General features: G+C 38.7%; 1 protein-coding gene across 2 annotated transcripts in view; it reads right to left on the minus strand.

Annotated features, from left to right (window-relative positions):
* LOC124596023 (inositol polyphosphate 5-phosphatase OCRL) overlaps window positions 1-23601 on the minus strand; it is a 99042-nt gene that overhangs the window by 62804 nt on the left and 12637 nt on the right. For both annotated transcript variants that reach the window (XM_047135387.1, XM_047135912.1), the window contains 4 exons: window positions 21897-22039; window positions 21287-21457; window positions 16779-16941; window positions 13223-13401 (listed from right to left, as the gene is read on the minus strand). In XM_047135387.1, coding sequence (XP_046991343.1) covers window positions 13223-13401; window positions 16779-16941; window positions 21287-21457; window positions 21897-22039 — 656 coding nt within the window. The remainder of the gene's footprint in view (window positions 1-13222; window positions 13402-16778; window positions 16942-21286; window positions 21458-21896; window positions 22040-23601) is intronic.

The following is a 23601-nucleotide window of genomic DNA, read 5'->3' on the forward strand; positions in this document are numbered from 1 at the left end:
AGAAGTTGGCGGAGCTCAGCTAAATGGTGGAAAAAACCGCCGCAGTTCCACTGGAGGATGGTATTGTCCATGGCTGAGAAAGGCGTGAAAGGACTGGGAAGGCAATTTACGCCGCTTGTTCACTCACTGCCACCGATTCAGTACCCGTACAAGAGGCATCCATGGCGTCTGAGGGACCAGCGAGATCAAGGTCCTCAGCGGACGCTAGAAACTCGACTTCATCCTCAGACGCAGAGCGCGAAAGGTGCGGTGGGGTTGGTGCCACCGCAAGTTCTTTGGCCTTAGAGGTCTTTCTCTTGGACTTCTCTCGCTGAACCTTGGGTTTCACCGGCTGGGAAGGCTTCACCGATTCAGTCTCCGGGACAGAGGAGGATCGTGAAGCCCTACGCCCGGCCGCTGGTGAGGACTTATGCCACTGGTGGCCGTCATCCTTCCCGCTGGTGGAACCCTGGGAAGGGAGGGTCCCAAGGGAACTCTTACGGGCGAGAGTAGTCGAAGAAGTTAGACGCTTCTCCGGCTGAGAAGCGGGGACGGACGTCCCCGACGGGTGGGAGGAGGTTGCTCCTGAGGTAGGTGGTGCAGGAGCAACCTGTTGGGTAGAGCCCCCAACGGGCAAGGGGGCAGGAGGAGTCTTACTGCTTATCGAGCTGGCTGGAAGTCTCGAAACTGATGGAGCTAGCACAGTTGTTGTAGCAGCTGCATAAGAAGATGTCATTCTCACAGGATGGAGTCTGTCATATTTCCGTTTGGCCTCAGTATAGGTCAGCCGGTCCAGGGTCTTATATTCCATGATTTTGCGCTCTTTCTGAAAGACTTTGCAGTCAGGCGAGCAAGGTGAATGGTGCTCCCCGCAGTTGACGCAGATGGGAGGCGGGGCACATGGAGTATCGGGATGAGATGGGCGTCCGCAATCGCGACATGTGAGGCTGGAAGTGCAGCGGGAAGACATATGGCCGAACTTCCAGCACTTGAAGCACCGCATCGGGGGAGGGATATAGGGCTTGACGTCACATCGGTAGACCATCACCTTGACCTTTTCCGGTAACGTATCACCCTCGAAGGCCAAGATGAAGGCACCGGTAGCAACCTGATTGTCCCTCGGACCCCGATGAACGCGCCGGACGAAATGAACACCTCTACGTTCTAAGTTGGCGCGCAGCTCGTCATCAGACTGCAAAAGGAGATCCCTATGGAAAATAACACCCTGGACCATATTTAAACTCTTATGTGGTGTAATAGAAACATTAACATCCCCCAACTTGTCACAAGCAAGTAACCTGCGGGACTGGGCGGAGGATGCCGTTTGTATCAGTACTGACCCAGAGCGCATTTTAGACAAGCCCTCCACCTCCCCAAACTTGTCCTCTAAATGCTCGACGAAGAACTGAGGCTTTGTGGAGAGAAAAGACTCCCCATCAGCTCTCGTGCAAACTAAGAATCGGGGCGAATAATTGTTACCTCCATCCTGAGACTTACGCTCTTCCCACGGCGTGGCCAGGAGGGGAACGTTTTTGGATCGTACTTCTGAGCATTAAATTGAGCCTGAGAACGCTTAGAGACTGCTGGCGGCTGGCCGCCAGCGAGAGATGATGTACCACGCTTCATTGCGGGTCATCCGCCCTGATGCCACCTACTCCGACCAAGGGCCCTCCCCACGGGCGCCACCCAGCCACAGCAATAGCTACCTGGCAGGATGGCCATTGCCGGGAGTCCTGATGCCCCAGGGAGATGGGCATCTACTCCTTGGCATACGTGGGGAGTTAACGGCGCAGGCATCAGTAGAGCGATCCCTGTGTTGTCAGGGGGCTACAACCAAGAGGGTACATGGCGGCCCCACCACAACGGACTGGCTACCGTGCTGGATGTTAGATGACATGTGGTCCATGGGCGTCGTCAGTGCAGAAAATGGCCCTGCACAGTGCTTGGCAGAAAGTGCACGCAGGGGCGCATCGATGCCCAAGAGATGGAGAGCGGGCAAGACTGCAATGCAACGACGAATAAGATGGCGAAAGTTCTCAACACAACACGGACCCAATGCACCAAGTAAGGCGCCCTTCCCCAATCGGCTCGCTCTGCGGAAAAATTTTGAGATATGGAGGTCAAACCCGACAGGGGACCATCACATAAGGCCGAAACGTTTGAGACTCCTTTTAGTCGCCTCTTACGACAGGCAGGAATACCGCGGGCCCATTCTAACCCCCGAACCCGCAGGGGGGAGAAAGTTGGGTGCACTATGTGTTTGTGCATCAGTTGTTGTGAAAAGCTTGTATTGTTAATTTCTTACAGAAATAGGACAGCGCTCAAATGGTTTAAATCATACCTAACTGGAAGAGTGCAGAAATTTTAAATAAGCAGTTCACATAATATGAAAAAACTGGTGATTTCTCAAACTGGGGAACAATCAAGAATGTGGTGCCACAAAGGTTCGGTCTTGGGTCCTCTGCTGTTCTTAATATATATTAATGACTTGCCATTCTACATTCACGAAGATGCAAAGCTGGTACTTTTTGCCGATGATACAAGTATAGCTATCACAGCCAATGGACAAGAATTAACTGATGAAATTGTAAATGATGTTTTTCAGAAAATCATTAGTGGTTCTCTGCAAATGGGCTCTCATTAAACTTTGACAAAACACAGTATATACAGTTCCACGCAGTAAATGGAATGACACCATTAATAAATATGGACTTCGATCAGAAATTGGTAGCTAAGGTAGAATATTCAAAATTTCTAGATGTATGCATTGACGAGGGGTTGAAATGGAAAAAAACACACTGAAGATCTGCTGAAACGTTTGAGTTCAGCTACTTATGCTATTAGGGTCATTGCAAATTTTTGCGATATACATCTCAGTAAATTAGCATGCCACACCTATTTTCATTCTCTGCTTTTGTATGGCATCATGTTCTGGGGTAACTCATCATTGAGTAAAAGAGTGTTCATTGCACAAAAGCGTGTAATCACAATAATTGCTGGAACTCATCCAAGATCATCCTGCAGACACTTATTTAAAGAGCTGTAGCCTCACAGTAATAGCAGTGTACATGGCTACAACACTAGAAGAAATGATTATCTTCACTACTCAAGGTCAAATCTAACTTTGGCTCAGAAGGGGTAAATTATGCTGCCACAAAAGTCTTTGGTCACTAACCTAATAGCATCAAAAGTCTGACAGATAGCCATATAGCATTTAAAAGGAAATTAAAAGAATTTCTGAATGGCAACTCCTTCTACTCATTAGATGAATTTTCAGATATAGTAAGTGGGTAATTTCCCCACCCCAGGTCATGTAATTTTTGTGTAATGTAATATCTTGTATAGACACCTTTTATTAACCTGACACGTTCCACATCATTACGAAGTGTCGTATTCGTGATCTATGGAACGAGTACTAATAAAAAAAGGGGAGCAATTTGCATTAGAACAGATATTTTTTATTGTAGAGTGTTACATAAAGGCACGCTCAATCGATGAGTGTAAAGAAATGTTTCAAGCAAAGTATCCTGGTAGGAAACTCCCCATGGTCAGCACATTTGAGATCTGTACATGAAATGGTGGTCTATAGGAACCATTCAGTATGTGCAGAGTAACATGCGCCTACAGTGACGACCCCTGAAATTATAGGCAGACTTCGCATGGACATTACCAGAAGTCTCCCCCAAGTCAGTAAGGAAGTTATTGCAGAAGGTAGGTGTAGCTCGTACATCATTTCATTGCGTACTAAAAGAAATAAAATTAAAACCTGTGGTGTGAGTATGGTGCGGAAGTTGAAATTTGAGGATCAGGAAAAAAGAGTTGATTATTGTGACTGGCAGTTACTTGAACCCCTTGCTTACTTCATGTAAGATGAGGCCTTGTTTCATTTATCAGATTATGTAAACTCCCATAATTACAGATCCTGATCACAGGACAAACCCACATATTCTGCATGAAGAACCTCTCCACTCAGAAAAGGTGTGCATTGTCTGGGATGTGCACTACTGGCCCCATATTTTTCAATTACACCTTAAACAGTGCCAGAGATCTTTGACTCTTTCTATGCACAATTAATAGATGTAGAGACGCCGATCGAGCAACCACTCACATATCCAACCAAAGTATGGTACAGATCATCAACGTGATCACTGAAAACAGACTTATCAGTAGAAGTCTCCGGCCTCTAAGGTCACCGGACTTAACATCTTGTGAAATTCACGCCTGCAGAGTTACAATGTGTTGCTGATAATGTCATCACACCAAGTCAGCAATGCCAGGATGGTCATAGTCACCACTTCCAGCATCTCTTATAAACAAGTGACTACATGAAACTTCCTGGCTGATTAAAACTGTATGCCAAACAGACTTGAACTCTGGACCTCTGCCTTTCACGGGTTGTGAGTTGTGTTTGGGTAGACCAGTTGGTAGACCACTTGCCTGTGAAAGGCAAAGGTCCCGAGTTCGAGTCATGGTCTGGCAAACAGTGTTAACCTGCCAGGAAGTTTAATATCAACACACACTCCACTGCACAGTGAAAATTTCATTCTGGAAACATCCCCCAGGCTGTGGCTAAGCCATGTCTCCACAATATCCCTTCTGCCAGGGGTGTTAGTTCCGAAAGGTATGCAGAAGAGCTTCTGTGAAGCTTGGAAGGTAGGAGACGAGATACTGGTGGAATTAAAGCTGTAAGGACAGATCGTGAGTCGTACTTGGGTAGCTCAAATGGTAGAGCACTTGCTCGCGAAAGGCAAAGGTCCTGAGTTTGAGTCTCAGTATGTCATACAGTTTTAATCTGCCAGGAAGTTTCATATCAGTGTGCACAATGCTGCAGAGTGAAAATTTCATTCTAGATGACTACATGTGTTTTTAATGTCACTATTATCTGTTCTTTACTAGTTAGTTCATTGTTACTTGAATCTTGGGCATGAGGCGTACTGGTTTTATACGAGACACCCTGTCTTTTCCTATTAGAAATACATTCAAGGGCAGCAATTCTTTTTGCAATTAAAGATTTTTTGACAAATCTACTTTTAGGCATTGTGTTATTACATTCCTTCTGAAGGTGTCACACCTGAAGACACCCAAGAGGATTGTAGTTTCTAAGCATTGTTTATGTATAGAAATTTATATTTTGAAGTATTGTGTTAAAAATATATGTATAAAAAGGGGATAAGAATTAAATTAGTGTTGATGTGCACAAGAATAGTATTGCATGAAACAGATAAAGAGTACAGCTACATAATAAATCTGTTTGTACTGTGATTGCCCCATGCATCATGCTGGCACATTTAGCACACATCATTTCCAACTGCTTGGGCATGGACTTCATCAAACTAAATGGTACAGCAAGGGGTTAACAATCCCTGGGCGCTGTTAACTTTAAGTGTGAGCAACCTGCCCCTGGAGAAGGAACTAACAGTTCCAAAATCTAGGCTAAATTGTTCTATGCTTGTAAATCAAAAAGCAGTACTTATAGTTTCATACCCTGAGGGCAATAACTGGCTAAGCTTTCCGTCTCGCTATAATTTTATAGTTTTTCAAGTAAATTTTCCTTTTGATACAGACAAAACAGTTGGCACAACAGTGCCAACCATAGCTAAAACGGGTGCCAAAGATAAAATTATGCAAATACTGAGCATAAAATGAACAGAGCCGCTTGGGAAGCTGCAAATCCATAATGATTATGAACCACTACATAATTGTGGATGCAGTTTTTGGTTGTATTTTATTTATATTCCATATTTCATCTTTGATATGTAAGTTTTATTATTTTACCAACTGTTACCTTCCATATGTGAAATTGAAACTCCCTAATACAGGCTGAAGTCTTACACTTTTAGCATGCAACAATATTACGAAAAGGAAAGTTGCTACTCACCATATAGCGGAGATGCTGAATGGCAGATAAGCACAACAAAAGCTATCAGCCGGCCAATAAGGCCTTTGTAAAAAAAAAAAAAAAAAACCGCCCACACACACACACACACACACACACACACACACACACACACACAGTGAGTCTCAGTGGCTTCAGTTGGTCGAGACTGCAATCACGTGTATGAGGTTTGTGTGTGTGTGTGTGTGTGTGTGTGTGTGTGTGTGTGTCCATTTTTCACAAATGCCTTATTGGCCGAAAACTTTATTTGTGACCGTCTTTTTGAATGCCTATCTGTGACTCAACATCACCACTACATGGAATTGTTATATCCCATCCTGGATTTTCCATAGTTTTTGCATGTCATACGATAAACAGACACACTTAACATTCAGAGCAGTTATTGATACACCTAGGCAGTTACTGCTAGACTCCTTGCCAAAATGTACGCGGAAGAATTATGTCCTAGATGCAAACTCATGAAATCCTGGAAGGTTTAAAGTTACTGTTGAGTATGACACCCACATCACATACATATTCTTGTAACAAAAGATTAAGGACAATGAGGCAGTCTAACCTCAATGCCATGACCATTAATAGTATATTTAAAAAAGGTTTAATGAACAAAATTATATTACAAAATCTGTAGTCAATGGTCTTTAGGACCATGCCATTCGGTTCACTTTGCTAAATGTTAATACTGAACAACATAAAACATTACTAAATATGAACTGTGGATTATTTCAGGATTTTCCTTATTTTGATCCTACAATTGGTTCTCGGTAATTAACTTTCCAACACAGGTGGATAAAGACAGCTAGACCCTAATGCATATGGCTTTCTCTGATGAAGCTCAACATGTGTCAATAACTGTATAACCAGTAACAAATGCTCTCTGTGTGTGACACACAGCTGGTTAGGATAAATAAGATAGTGTCTTAGAATAGTTAATGACTCCAGAACAAACATTTTTAAGAACAGTTTACATGAGTTGCCTGGAACGAAATTTATAATGAACCAATTTAATCTATTCCATGATAAATTCATATCATTATTTGAAAATAGCTTTCTGCATAAGCTAATCAGAAAGGATATCAAACAGTCTTGTGAAAAGAGCCATCTGTCACTGGAGAGACTTTCTTGTGAAAGGAAAAGGGGCATGTATCTCTTGATAAGGAAAAGTAGAGATCTTGCAGTAGCTGCACACTGCAAGGACTATCCAAAATTATGGAGAAAATTACTAAAACCGAGGAACATGCACATTATGTCAGAAATAAGTAATTCTGAAAACAGGCTTATAGCTACAGAAATTTAGTGAAATGAGAGACAGCACAACAACTTACACTACAGTATACCTTCACTATTGATTTAAATGGAACAAAATTAAGAAAATTCTGCGTTTACGAACATTATATGCTCTCTCAAAAATAAAAGCTCATTTTTATTTGATGGTGTTTCAAACAGAGTACTGACGATTTGCTCCCCTACAGTAACCCTTGTCTTATCTGAAATATAATGCATCTCTATGCATGTAAAACAATCCCAATATAAGAAAGGTGATAAAGATCAGCGGTGGCTGCTGGGGCATTCCACTGGTGGTGGTGGGAAGGGGTGGGAGCTTAGTCTGGTACCATCGAATGTAATTCTGTCAATAATGCATATATTTAAATATTTAATAAGATATTATATCAAACAAAATGTACAAGGAAACAGAAATAAACACTTATTAAATAGTGCCCTTCTTATGTACAATAAGACTTTGATATGTTCCTGGAGAACATGATAGCAAGCATTTGTATAAAACACACACACACACACACACACACACACACACACACACACACACACACACACACACAGACAGACAGACAGAGAGAGTGCATGTCTGTATGAGAATGACAACAACAACACAATTCTTCAGGCTCACAGAGTATGTGCAATCACTTTTACGTGCCATTCTTAGGTAGGAGGTGTTAGGATGTACGGTTGCTTAAGATACCACTGGAGATTAGGCCTCAACTATCGCCTTAATGACACTGTCAACGTCAGCTAACAATTGCACTTTAACAGTTACTGAATGATTTGTGCGCTCCACTTTGCTTTGAGTTATGCTTGTTGGTGTTTCCTTTTCTTATTTTGAAATGAATGCAGAGAGCAATCTTGTTCTGTCACAGGGTTCAAATACAACTCTCACAACACCAGATGGAATCTGTGATCGATATGTCCATTATTACATCGGTTCTGCCTTCCCAGGAGCACAGAATACGGATGTAGAATGCCACTCCTGTGAGAGAGAGGCGTGTCTTATCCCCACACTCCGCTCGTCTCCCCTCAACTGCCAGAACTCCTAATTTATTTTATGTTCGTGGCCGACTGCTAGAAAAGTGTCCCCTACAACATGAGTGCCAGTATGAGCTTGTTAATTTGGATTTTGCAAAGCAAATTTAATCAAATTACCAACATTTAAAACTAAAATCATTGTACTCACCAAAAGCAGTAACTCCATAACTTTGGGAAGACAGTTTCAAAATAATTAGTAGGAATGGTATTGGAAATCCATTCGTCGCTCCTTCTTGTTGGCAAATAAATCTGTCACTCTCAAATTGAAATCCTCAATTTTACACATGAATGACTTTTCACAGGATAGCATCCCTAAGGCACTCAGTCATTCTTCTTTCATGGTGTTTTGTAGGAAAGTTTATTCAGCTTCTAATGTCAAGACAGTCGTCTTGATCAGCAGTTTCTAAACTCTAACAGTCTCACCGAATGTGTCACAAAGTTTCTGACACAGTTCCATTTCTTTCGCTGATTCTAGAGTGAAAGAAACTGAACTGTGCCATAAACAGTTCTCAATTCAGGCCTAGCATAGAAGACTTGAAGCTCACCCTTCAACTTTCTTTTTTCCAGAAATGTATGTGTGTCTAATTTCAGGGCATTCGTCTGCAAAATTTGTAATGTATTTGTCAAACTGATTTACATCAAATAAGTTGGCTATAATTAGGTGTCCAGTGAACTGAAAACGTAATTTTATTTCAGAAAGGGTGGCATCGCACACTTCCAAAGCATCTCTCTCTCTCTCTCTCTCTCTCTCTCTCTCTCTCTCTCTTTTTTTTTTTTTTTTGTGCCCATCAAGAATCCATGGTTTCTTGGCTGGTATCATTTTGTCATTTTCGAACTAATATTGTTAAGGATGGAGTCAATCTCTGATGTTCTGCATTACTGCTTCAAAGTTCTGGGTGTTTTGTTTTGCTCCGGTCAGTTCAGTTGTTTTCTTCTGAGGCTGATTAAAAAGTATGTATGCATGAGGCATTATCATACAGCAAAATGATATCCAGAAAATGAATTTGTTATCTTGCAGTCTTGGTTTGCATGAACCAGCTTTTTAAATAGTAGAAGATAGTTTCATGCTCTCACTTGTTTCAATGACTTCCGTAACAGTAATAAAATCTTTCTTGTTTTCAAAAACATCTTGTGACACACACACGCACGCACGCACACACACACACACACACGCGGGGGGGGGGGGGGGGGGGGGGGGCAAGCTTTTTTGAATACTGCTATGAGACACTTTTGATCTACGAGTCGAGTTAGAAAAGAAAGAAGAAATACCTAAATACCCGAAAGACGTGCAAAAGAGATGTGGGCTTTGTGATTAACAGAGGCTGCCGTAGACATATTAAGGTTGAACTGATACACATTTGGGTATTTGTTTTTAATTAATTTCTGAATCCCATTTGACTTGCTACTCAATGTTTACACCGTCTTAACTCTCAGCTGTTAGTTTTGATTGGTCATCACCAACTAATTGTTAAATTTCTTTCAGAATACTCTCAGTTATAGTAAGAGCATTCTGACTTTCTGGATTTAAAAAGTTCGAAAATCTTTCAACAGGGTTTCCCTCAAAAACGTAACACAAACCAACAACCAATTGAAACTCGCAAGACACATCTGTGGTTTCATCCGCGATTATTGCATATAATCGGCATGTTTTATTTCTTTATGATCTTCACCTTGGTACACTTTTAACATGCATTCTGAACAGTCTTAGAAATATCTCGAGATGAACTTTAAGGTCTCTATCCAGTTCCGTGCTGAACTGATTAGCTCACAAAAAATGCCCTTATTTTGAGAGTTTGGCCCCTGAGAGCCAGTTTCAGAGCACCACAGAACCAAATACAGTTTACAATTCAATTCATTCTACATGTTTGTTGTGGCTGTCAATTGTTTGTCTATATTGCGAATGTAATTTCTGCCGAATGTTGGTTTTCCCTAGAAATGAAAAGACTAAGCACATTATTCAAGTGACACTTTGACATTTTATGTTCTTTCATTTTCGACCATCATCAGTTATTCCAGTCTTACATCAATGAACATCTCCCCTCAAATAACATGCAAGAAAGAAAAGCAACAGTGTTGCTTTCTTCACAGCCACAAATCCATTTGTTCTTTTGGTAAATTCTTGGATAGACCATACGGCATCGATTTTTTTGTTTGCTGCTGCAGATTCAGATACGGGAGTTGCCTACGTAGTGTTTTTTTTTATCTGAAATTTTTCCTTGCGAGTACTTTCGCTTAATGGCATTTTTAATAGCTCACTCATTTTGTTCATGTTTGCTAATTTCATAGTCAACTGAATTTTCCCTTACAGATAACGCTGTGCACACAGCCATATATGGTCAATTACCTGACCTCACATCGACTACAATGTGTTTGTACAGAATCTTATTACACAAACTTAATGAACATAAATAGAAATACTACACTGTTTGGAAAATAGATGCTAAACAGGTGGTGAATATGTTAGTTTTTCTGTTCTGTAGCAAGATGCCTGCTGTTGTGAAATATACCAATATTGAAATAATGTCTCAGTTTCAAAATCTTGGGGCACAATTATATTAAAATCATATATAGCTATTTGCACAATATTTAAGTGTATTATTTCTCTATTTGATTTAATAAAGCATTAATTTGTGTTTAGCATTGCATTAGCATTAATTTGCAGCCAGATTGTATACTGGATTACAAAAAATTTGTGCCCCGATGTATTCTAACATGATCGCGAGACGGCAGATCGTGCTTCTGCTAGTTTTCTACTTTACTGCTCTCTGGTGGAAGGAACATAAAGCTCAGAGTCAAACTAGCTGTGGCTCCATCTCCTCCATAAGAAGCATGTAGAAACAAATGGCCGAACCTTTTACACAGTGCTTATGATGGCGGAAGGTGCCAATTTAAGTTGGCTCCAAGCTTCAGAAAACTACAGTGAGAGCGCGCGTGCCAGAATGCACCTATTCAAATCAGATAACAGATACTTCAAAACAATGTTTTATGTGCAATTTGCATAGATTTCTCTTTCTTTCTTTATCATACAAGTGGTAACACGGCACAATGGCACTACCTCAGAAGCTGCCCCTGATAGAGTTGTTAGTAAACACCAATACATTTCACTACAGACATTTTTCAAAATTTTTGAGAAGGTGATTTACTCCACAATAGTATATCAGCTGAGCAACAATAATAGCCTTACTGAACCACAATTTGGATTTCAGTGAATGCAATTTACATGTTCACTCACCAAATGTTACAAACGTTAAAGAACACCTGTCTACAGCATTTGTCTCTGTGAATCACACTATTCTCCTACATAATTAAAGTTTTATGGGATTGGAGGTATAGGCAACCAACGAATTACGTCATATCTAACCAAAAAAATTCAGAAAGTTTTACTCAGTAATTCAACCAATGCAATTAGGGGGCGTAACTCATGGGGGAGAATTCATATACGGGGTTCCCAAGGCTGAATCTTAGATCCATTATTGTTCCACATACATGTAAATGATCTTCTGTCTAATATACAACAAGCAGAATTATTTCTTTTTGCAGATGACACTAGTGCCATAAGCAATCCAAGCACACATAGAGCAACACAAGAAAAGGTAAACAATCTCCTCAAAAATTTTATTTATGTTTTTTTTGTGGATGGTATCATCCTCAATTTTAAAAGACATAACATATACAGTCCTGCACATCTAGAGGTACTACTCCAGTGTTAAGTGTAACATATGGTTAGGAAATAGTAAATCGAGTGGAAACTTCACATTCTTAGGTGTCCATATTGTTAAAAATTGAACTGGAAGGTGCACATTTTGGAACTCCTAAAGCAACTTAGTTCAGCTACTTTTACAGTCAAAATCACTGCAAATCTTGGAGAGAGACAAATCAGTTACCTGAAATATTTTGCATATTTTCATTTAGACCTGAGGTAACTCATCTTTACAAAAATTATCCAAAAATGTGCTCTAAGAATAACATGTGGTGCTCAGCCACAATCATCATGTAGACATCTGTTAAAGGAGTAGGACTGTAATGTGTAAAATGTGATGGGCAGGAACTACTAACTCACATCTGGCTTTGTAAATAATCATCATGAAGGTATATGTAAAAAATAAATTGTGATATTAATATAAAAGGATTTATTTCACATCATTACAATTTATCAAACAAATGATCCATGGAACATGAAACTAAATAACTAACATGAACTGGAATAACGTATACAATGCTCATGGCATGAAAGAAAAAGAAAAAAATCATTAATGAAGTCCTTCTCTTATTTGATTACTGGTTTCCCCCAATACTAACACAAATTACACCAAAGTCTACAAAGAAGCCACAGATTGCTCACAGAATAAAAGTATCTCGCGAAATGAAAAGGAAACAGTAAGTCAGGAAACAGTAACTTGTAAGTCAAACAGCTCTGATGTTGTTGTTATAGCTCATTGCAAGACATATTGCAAAATATTAAAGACAGTAATAATGACATCAAAAGCAAATACATTACAAGAAAACAATCACTTCAGATAGGAAAGACAATATGGGATACAGTGCAGAAGAAGACTAGTAGAACCAAACATTTCACAACTATTATTACTGAAAAAATGTGGCTATCATGTTCAGACAATGCTGGCACAGAACGTCTCAGTCCAGTCACTACAAGTAACTTCAGCAACATGACTATGATCCTCCTTACAGTGGTAGAAGTCCACCATCAAAATATTCAAATGGTTATAGTAAAACATCAACAATGTTAATTAAAGAGAGTGCTTCTAGGTTTAGTAACATTAAGTTACCTGTGTAATGAGTAATTTATCAGTGCAACATTTCCTGAATGGCAGAAGTATGCTGAAGTTAAGGCTTTGTTTAAGAAAGGAGATAAAGAAATACTTCTGTCCAATTTAATTCTTTCTACCAAAGACAATCCCTATAAATTATATTCACAGAAACCTGTGTACAAGGATAAATTCTATTCAGTCTTACTGGTACAAGTGCATCAACAAAAGATTTCACATGAGGCAACAGAAAAATACTCACTCATGATCCTTAATCCCTTTAGGAGGCAGAAACCTTGTAAAACTCATTCTTTGGCAAATGTCATGATAATCCTGATTTCTTCTTTCATATTCCTCAACATGAGCTGCTAAGTGGGAATTCACAAAACAAATTGATGTACTGTGGAAGTCTAGTCGAACACCCACGCCACCTTTGTTTCCCTGAAAGAAAACACCACTATACAGCAGAAGTTACATGCAAACTTATAGCCATCTACTCTGCAAGAGCAAAAAATTATGGAAGACTGGGGTTTAACATCCCACCAACAAGATTAGATACTGACACAAGCTCACATTGTAGAGATGAGAGACGATTGCTGGACACAAATTAGGACTACTACTATCCCAAACACGAGTTCCTCCATTAGTGCAATATAAGCTAGAAAAAGTTGTCATTTATTGTCTCAAAACTATCAAAGATACACCCTAAAAATGAGAGAATTTCAGATGTCTTTCTCTGAAGCAGCAGGTTGTACATACATTAGAATGGTCCTGGGTAAAATTTCAAAAGTTCAGTTCATTTGCTTCCTTCATGAATCTCCAAAAACTAGAAGTGCTAAAGATGTTTCCTTGTAGCTTTGATATACATGAGTACAACTTTAAATATAGCAAGCTCCAATCCTTCCGTCTGCTCTTCCTGCACTTCTACTAATAACTATAAGTTTTCGATTTTTTAACTTCCACGTAAAGCTAGTCGAACACAATGTGTATATGTAGAGTGTGCGTAATCTTAATATTATATTTGGACTGTATATTGGGTAATTATCATTCAGGTGCTAATTGTCAATATGCTGATAACAATAGTAAATTTAGACTTGCTCAAAACCAGGTTATTGGAAAATAATGGATTGAAAAATTTTACTGAGCATGTAAGGAGGAATTTCAACTGAGACAATCCGTCATTTTAGAGACTTTCACACATACCATTAGACTGGAATGCAAGCTTTACTGCAACATGCTTTTATTTTTCTGAAACTAATTAACTTGTCAAACAATGGAAATTTGAGGTTGGGATGATAATAACTATGAAAAGGATAGATTGTTACTCACCATGAAGACAGCATTTTGAGATTTCGGTCAAAGCCTTCTTCATAAAAGAAAGGAAACCACTGTCTCCAGCTTCTTTCTTTTCTAAAGAAGGCTTTGGCCAAAAGCTCAATATGCTAGTTTTTCGTTGTGTCTGTCTGCAACTTCACGTGTCATTTTTTATGGTGCATAACAACCTATCCTATTCATAATTGTTAGCTAAATCATCAGGTAATTAGTACTGAAGTTCACATTCACCTAAAACTACTGTAGCCTTCTGTGCCTTAATAAATATTTAATTCCAAAGTTTAACACTATACTTTTGTTGTCCGAAATTTCTGACCATATGACACCTTTCATTAATTAAGAATCTGCATCTAATTAAGAATCAGCATATTTTATCGTAATTTCAAATATGAAAATTGCACTCAAACAGATAACTCTCAGTATAGGCAAATAAAATAGATCTGTGACTTTCTGTATTTTATTAACTCATCTACATATTCTGTAAAGTTCTTCTTGAAACAATATTATTAAAACGATAGTTGCTACTCACCATATAGCAGAGATGCTGAGTGACAGATAGGCCCAACAAAAAGACTGTTACAAAATTAGATTTCCGCCAACAAGACTTTTGTCGAGGTGGTGGGAGGATGTACAGGACAGGTTTTGCATCTTTGTCTATTATAACGATATGAGCCTAGAGGCAAGGAGTTGGGAGCAGGGGTTGTGTAGGGATGGCCGAGGATATTTTGTAGGTTCAGTGGGCAGCAGAATACTACTGCAGGAGGGGTGGGAAGGATAGTGGGTAGGACATTTTCCATTTCAGGTCTCGACAAGAGATAGTCGAAACCCTGACAAAGAATGTAATTCAGTGGCTCCAGTCCTGGGTAGCACAGAGTCACAAGAAGGGAATGCTCCTCTGCGGCCGGACAGTGGGACTTTGGGAAATAGTTGATGACCGTAAAGATAAACGCACGAGAAATCTCGTGGTTTTGTACAAGGTTAGGAGGATAATTACAGTCTGCAAAGGCCTCAGTAAAACCCTCAGCATATTTCAAGAGGGACTGCTTGGCACTGCATATGTGACAGCCATGGGTGGCTAGGCTGTATGGAAGGGACTTCTTGGTATGGAATGGGTGGCAGCTGTCAAAATGGAGGTATTGCTGGTGGTTGGTAGGTTTGACATGGACAGAGGTACCGATGAAGCCATCTTTGAGGTGGAAGTGAACATTGAGGAAGGTGGCTTGTTGGATTGAGGAGGACCAGTTCACAAAGATGTCATCATCCACTCCCAAATTCATTTGAGCAGGACTTCTTAAAGACCTTCCTCCTCCTCCCGGTCCTTACAATGGAAACACGTTTTTGCCACCAACAATTTTTTCCCGAAAATAAGTTCATATAAACAGGCCGACAGCGCTGCTCTGAAATAAAATGGGAAAAATCTAGAGTGTTCACAAAAACCAACTTTCAATCTTGCACGGAGGCTTGAATGGAAAAAAAGATTCAAAACAATTTAAATCACTTTTGTGATATCATTGGTATTTTACAGGTGGAAACGGAATTAAAAGTTTCCACCAAACACCAACAGGATCATGAGGAATCTGGCAGAACCAATGAAGCACGCCAGTTGAGCCATGCCTCCAGCAGCTCTGGACTACAAGTGTCCTCTGCTGCTGCTGCTATATAGGGTGGCTGACGGCAGCTGCTCAACCCACTTGCACTCAGAGCCATTTTGTCGTGTGGCACTATGCAGACATTGCCTAGTCACAGAACACTATAGTTGGTGCTCAGTAGAGTGAAACTCTTCCTTATTGGCAATAATGAGCTGGACTATATCTTGCTGCAATATTTGTAATGTGACTTCGCTCATACAAATACAAGTTAAGTAAATTTTCTGTTTATTGTGTTAATTTGATTGCTAATCGTTTCTGCTCCTGTCCAGCTTTCCCATGACAGCAGTTGCTACACCACTTTGTAGCTCATCTCTCCTAACTGTTGTGTACAAAGTTGTACAAAACAGCTTCTTCAACAGACAGTATTATTGACAGTGTTTGTCCCTCTAGTGCAAACTTATGATAATATTGCTTGTTACATGGCTTTCATTATCTTTCACACTTCTCATCACAAAATGGTATTACAATGGCAACTCAGCTCAAACTCTCCCTCACTCCCAATCTGGCATTGACAGACTCCTTGACAAGTTTCAGAAAGCTGTGGTAGCTTAACTGAAAGAGATTCAGTTTCATGGTTTCCAGCACTAATCACAAGGAACATCAAGGAAACTATTCTAATGGAAACACACTGTGAATAAACATAAAAATCTGAACAGTGTCATGCAAAAATCTCATGTTTTAAAGGGACCTTCATGTGTCACAGACTGCATAAACTGATGTAACGGAGAGTGCCAGATGACGAACTGTAAAATATGTGTAACAGTTATACTATACATATTATTACTTCATTGAAAGACATTTTAGTGTAGAGGTGAAAGTGGCAAATGAAATACAAACCATTTTGCCCATTATTCCTGTTCCTACAGTTTCTGTGGCAACACCTCTAACATATGCCACATGTTGCTCTTGAACAAATATCAGTAACATCATCCCAACAAGCCTCACAAGTGCAATTTTACGATACCGAGCTTTGGGGTGAAGACTGTTCATAACAGCAGATCTGAAATAAAAAAAGGGAAAAGAAACTCAGCACAGACAACAAAACTATAATTTTACAAGTGTTGCGAGATTCATCACTTTGATATGCCATTATTCACTAAAAACTGCTTTGGTACTGCACTATTTTCATATTATTCCAGCTGCTAACCACTTAACAATTAGAAAAGGAAATCTGCATCACAAAATATATCTGCACTTCCCTGTGAGGTTAAAAAATAGCTAGTAAAAGAAATGTGCCAGCTTTGGTTCGACATACCATCACTGACATCTTTATGAGATGAATACAAGAAGTGGGACAGGGGAGAGCAAGAGGCTGAGGGGTAGGGACTGGGTCGCAGGAGAGTGGAGTAGTATACGCACACTAGGACTGTAACAACATCCTTGATTTATAGAATAAGCAAGTTTCAGACCACATTTATGTATTACAATTCTCATTTAGTGTGCTTTCTCAGAATTCTTCTAGGTAACTGACAAAAGGTTTCCGTCAAAACATAATTGCCATTGTACATGAGAAGTAATTTTAAGGGCTCGAAGTTCACAGAACAAGAATATCTGGATGCATACTACTTTTGTGAATTTTTAACTGAAATGATCCCCTTCTATAAAATGTTTATTTCAGATGTTGTAACATGAAAAGTTTCCACAACAACTAGGAGTCCTACACCACACTTGCCTGCAACAAGTCTATCAGAACAGCGTTCTGAATTTCATTAATAGAATTTAAGCTCTTGACTACTGACTGCCTTGAATTAGAAAGGGCTCTCTCTCTCTCTTCTTGGTGCAAGATATTTTAATCTCACGTGTTACCTTATCTTGTATTTGCTTTTATCCAATTTTACACATTTGTATTTAAGGTGACAACAAAGCTAAGTCCTGTACAGATTTGCTTAAGAAAAAGTTACAATTTTACACCTACACTGTTGGCTTTACACACGTCTTCCCAGCATCTTCCTATAACTTACCTTTAAACACTCTTAATCGTTATGGTTCTATGACAGTACTTTTCTTCAGTGATCTGAATCCAACTAACTAGGATGGTCAAATCATCAACTATCATTGTTACTTCACTTAACGTAGTTGGGTCTAGGAACAAACAACCAATAGCTATTACACTATTTCCTTTGATTCTCGTTAGGAACTTTCCTGTAGCAAATAATCCAAATTTGGATATCAAACTCCTTTATCAGCATTACTGACAGAAAATCAACACTAAAGTCTCTGCAAAAATATGATTTTCCCAAGTTTGTGCTACTAGCTCGTGAATTTCCTCATATTGTATTACAGCAGCAGTTCAGTGTCTTACCATTGCACCAATTAACTTAGTTTACTGTGAGTTATTTACTTATGTATCACTGCCAGTACACACTTTTATCATGCTGAACGTCCTCTCTCGTCTTTGTTCGCTAGCATAAACCCGAACAATATTATTAGCTTTACATTGCCTATGAGCAAATAAATTATTTGAAAGGAACTTTTTTGTTCAATATACTTCCCTGGGCCACACCCGAAGCTGCTACTACATCTGACGATGACTATCCACCCAAGAGAACATGTTGTGTCCTCCCTGCCAAAATGTCCTCAATCCAGTCACAAATTCACTTGATACCCCATATGACTGTACTTTTGACAATAAGCGTAGATGAGGTACTGAGTCAAATGATTTACGGAAATCAATAAAGACTGCATCTACCTGGTTGCCTTTATCCAAAGCTTTCAGTATGTCATGTGAGAAAAGTGCGAGTTGCGTTTCACATGATCAATGTTTTCGAAAACCATGCTCGTTGGCATTGAGGAGGTCTTTCTCTTCAAGATAACTCCTTATGTTTGAGCTCAGAATATGTTCTAGGATTCAACAACAAAAGTATGTCAAGGACATTCGAAGGTAGTTTTGTGGATAACTTCTACTATCATTCTTGTAGATGGGTGTAACCTGTGCCTTTTTCCAAGAACTGGGCACATTTTTGTTCGAGGTATCTATGATACATTATAGAAGGAAAGGGGCCAACTCAGCTGTGAATTCACTATAGAATATGACAGGCATTCCATCGCAGGTTGATCATGCATACCACAGTCTTTTTGGTGTCTGCATTCCTTACCTATTACTTTATCTTAATGAATATAGAGGTTTCCATAATGTGTACAAATGGTAATAGAATAACACCAAATGTCTTAAACAGAGATTTGCATGAGCCTCTAAGTTTGCATCCAAACATGAATCTAATGGCCTTTTTTTGTATTTTAGCTGTTTTTCAGAGTTTCCCCAGAACATGACTTCATATCTAATACGAAATGGAAGTAGGCATAGTACGCATTCATTGCTATTTTCTGGTATTCAATATTCCTAACATTGCTCTGCAGCGAAACTCCTAATTATCTTGTTTCAGTACTGCTACTAACTAGTTCATCATTGATAAATACCAAGGGATAAACATGTCCTCCTTTGGAGCATTGCGGAATTTTTTTTTTTTTAATTAAAAGTTGTTTATTCTGTGTTCAGCTGCTTTGTTGTTTTGTGACAGTATTTACTGACTGCTGTACTTGTTCTTTACAGTCTTCTTTCAGTAGAATTGTGGTATCATCCGAAAATATGATTGTTTTATGTGCACCCACATTGAAGTTGAGATCATTTATATACAGAAGGGGTCCCATTACTGATCCTTATGGTATACCAGATTTAATTCGTTCAAATGTCTGATAAGTGTTCGTATACTACTTCAAGCTAGATATTTGTGTATTTGAAGCACACTGCTGCTTAAGATTGCTCAGGAAGGAACTGATCCAGCTATTGGACAGACATCAAATACCATATTTTTCAAGCTATGACAGCATAATCCTATGGTCCACCATATCAAAAGCTTTTGACAGGTCAATAAATACTCTTACTGATTCGTTTTTCTCATCCATCAGGCTTAATATGGAAGAATAATAATAATAATAATAATAATAATAATAATAATGTATGTTCGGCCAGTCATAAAAGGCGACGAAAAGAACAAACCACTAATATGGCTAACCCCCCTTTTAGTGTGATTAGTTGGTTCAGGACAGAACTAATGAAGCCTCGGACAAGCACTGTCATGGTCGGGGATGGTGCTTGAACCCTATGCCCGTCCACAATGGTAACGACACTGTTAGCCACACGGAAAATGATTTAAATCCAAATAGAGGTGTTTTGCAGGATATGCCCCTTGCAACCACCCTACAAGGAAAACAAAGACAGATGATGAGATGGTCAGATGAAGTTAACCGACACCTCATGTTCTGCTATTACCAAGCAACAAACTTAGGAACCAACAAAACTGGATACAGATCACAAGTATACACAACATTTATAACCAGATACCCAGAATTAAAATGTTTAACAGAACAACGACTAGCTGATCAGATCCGTGTAATAATAAAAAATAACAGGATACCCCAGTCAGAATTAGAAAACATCAAACAACAAGTACAACAAATACTGGAACAAAATAATAACAACAATAACAAAAATAACATATGGCTGAACAGCCTGTATTTTTCACAATTAAATACAAGTTGGAATAATAATATCCATGTGGACTGCCACCTTGTTTACAGTTCAGAGTATAATTCTGTATTCTGATTTCATCTCGCACAAAGTTTAACAAAATTAAGAATTCCTACACATTCAAAAGAACGTAAATCTATACTTTATTAGCAATTTCTTCTAAAGATTATCGAATCAGTTATATGACTGGCTTAATGATTACTGTTGGGCATATGAACACTAGCCATAATCATTGTGAACTGGTTTCTTGCTTAGAAGTGACAGGTAACTGTTATTCCATGATAAATGTAACTGTGGTCACGTAAATACTAAGTGAGAAATAGAATATAAATGGAATCCATCTAATATAACAAAGGAAGCAGCTATTTGTCCCCCGCACAGTAATAGCATTCTTTTAAAATTGTACGTGCCTAAACATAGTTTGAGCAAGCACAAGTAGTTTAATGTAGTCTGATAGTAGTTTCAAAACACTACTCCACTTTGTTAATGAATGAAGACTGACTAGATTCTACTATTTTGTCCACATACTCAGCAATATACATCACAGTTCAGTGGCAAACTCACACCAAATGAAGGTTTATCTTTTTTCCCAGCTGTTCATGCAATTTACTTGATGATTCAAAAATACAAGTTTCCATGTCAACATCTAGTAATGTATCAAAAATTATTTTTTCTACAATCTAAAAATAATGTAATAAACTGCATTATGTCACACTCATTTATTGCATTTCTCACCATATAAGTATCAGGAGGAATATAAAAATGTAAAAATAATGAGGATATTAATAAGGACTCAACCAAAAACAGCAAAACTTACAGCCATTCTTCTTCTCTTGGTGTATCATTGAACAAAAATGCTTCTTTGCTCAAATCAAGCTCCTGAAATCCAATTGCGTATATGTCAGGTGGTTCAGGGTCATGGGCAAGCCATTCTGTAAGTGGCACAGTTGGCGGCTGTCCATTGACATTCCAAGTGCCAATGAAAACCCTAGAGAGGGAAATCTGCATAATGATTGACATTTCAGAATTTATAAGCAGTGTAATAAAATAATTTTTTGCACTTTAAATGTTTATTTGTCCCAAAATAATTTTAAAAAAGCTATAAAAAGTCATTATAAAGCAAGATGTTCAATACAGAAGAGCTTAGAACCTCTAGTTCAAATATTCACTGCTCTTACTAAAAAGACAGACAGACACACACACACACACACACACACACACACACACACACACACACACACACACTTTACAGTGCCTTGACAAAAATCACAAACACTGTAATTTTCTCTTAAAATACCATCTGTGCTTCCCCAACTGTTTCAGCCATGTTCAATCCAATTAAACTTTGTTTACTTGCTATTACATATAACTGAAATTATTTCAACATGAAAAAATAATAAAGAAAAAATAATAAAGTGTCTACTTACTTCAGAACTTGAGTGTATGTATAATGACGTTCTTTCATTGCCATCTGATATCTAATAACACTTTCCCTTGCTGCTATAGGCGTGGTCCCTTTAGCAATGCTTTGACGTGGTAATGTAATATCCGGGCTTTCAAGCTCCAGCAGCTTAATTAAAAAAGGCAATTAGCTAATTACACAGCTGGCACTTAAAAGCTACTATGCATTGCATATAGTATGAGTGTGGTGTAGCATAAAGTGACAGTCTCAGCTTACTAAAAAGCTGATGCTCTAAAATTATTCTAATATGGCCAACATAATTTAAGAAACAGCCTTTATATATATATAAACACATTTATGGAATAGGAAGAATATGAGAACCTGTATGCAAATTATAAATTTAGTGTAGCCAACAATTAATGTACTAACCAAGTCTCTGAACAGCATACCAGAGCTACAAAAGTTCTGCACTAGCACTGTAAGGTAAGTTAACATTTACATAAAAACAAGTATTACTAAACAACTCACATATGTCAATCTGTTTTACTGCTGCTACTAGTCTTCCAACTGAACCAGATTCAATAAGTAATAATATGTGTAAGTAAATGAAGACAATGTCAAATATTAATGGGCTACACCAACAATTAATCTCACAGGCAATGTTTTCTTGTCACATAAGGAGATCATTAAGAACTCTTAACAGTGGCATCAGAAATGGCGAATGTCATGGTATCAAATGATTTTTATAGCATAGTTTGTGTTGTCATTCTCTACAGACCTATAAATCATTTGAGAAAGTCTGGACCCATCATGATCCTAAGTACCACAGTATATCCCCCCCCCCCCCCCCCACTGTCAAACCTCTGAATAGCCTCTTACCACAAACCCAGAGAATCTTGCAAAGCAGATCTCTTCTCCAAACACCTAAATCTTTAACAGTTCAGTCCTCCCCACTGAGCTCATCTTCAAGCCAACAACAACAGTAAAACACATGGACTAGTCAAAGATCTACAGCCTATAGTGAACACACACCTTTACCACCCACTTTAGAACAAACTAAGTCAGATGTTTGTGCCAAAAATCTCATAATGCTTGCCAGCAGGTCAAATATGCAGAATGCCACAGCAATATTACAAATTTTTCAAGACAGTAAAAATTTGAAAACTAACATTACTCTTAGAGTACCCTTTTGGATTTTATCATTTGAAACAATGGTGATGATCTTTTCTAACAGATACTGTACCACCTCGCGCATTTATCCTGGCCTACTTTTTCCTTTTTTTTGGTTATGTCTTTCGTGATAAAAACAAATTCTATAATGCACAATTACCTTTGCAGTTTTAAAATGACTCATTCATTAAAATTTGGTTTTCTGATGGGCACTGAATGCTAGCTCATGCAGCTAACTCTGTAACTTGCCTCCAATTCAATCACTTCATAGTTTGCCCTGACTTGATCCAAAAAAAAATTCCATTCTGCACTTACATTAAAATCCCTTTGATGGTAACAATTGAGGAAATTCTCAATTTTTTTGTATTGGACAGCAGAATCATCACTAGAATAGTGAGAATAATGATTATGTTTCATTTCTATGATGTTGCATTTAAGCAACTTTACTAGTGAAAAAAAAAACCGCACTATATCTGTATCATGTTTTAGGCATGCAGTAATAATGCAGTAGCTAATAGTAATTGTTTTCATTTTCATTATCTTTGTAGTAAATGAGAAAT

This window comes from Schistocerca americana, chromosome 1, assembly GCF_021461395.2.
Source record: "Schistocerca americana isolate TAMUIC-IGC-003095 chromosome 1, iqSchAmer2.1, whole genome shotgun sequence".
NCBI classification, from domain to species: domain Eukaryota; kingdom Metazoa; phylum Arthropoda; class Insecta; order Orthoptera; family Acrididae; genus Schistocerca; species Schistocerca americana.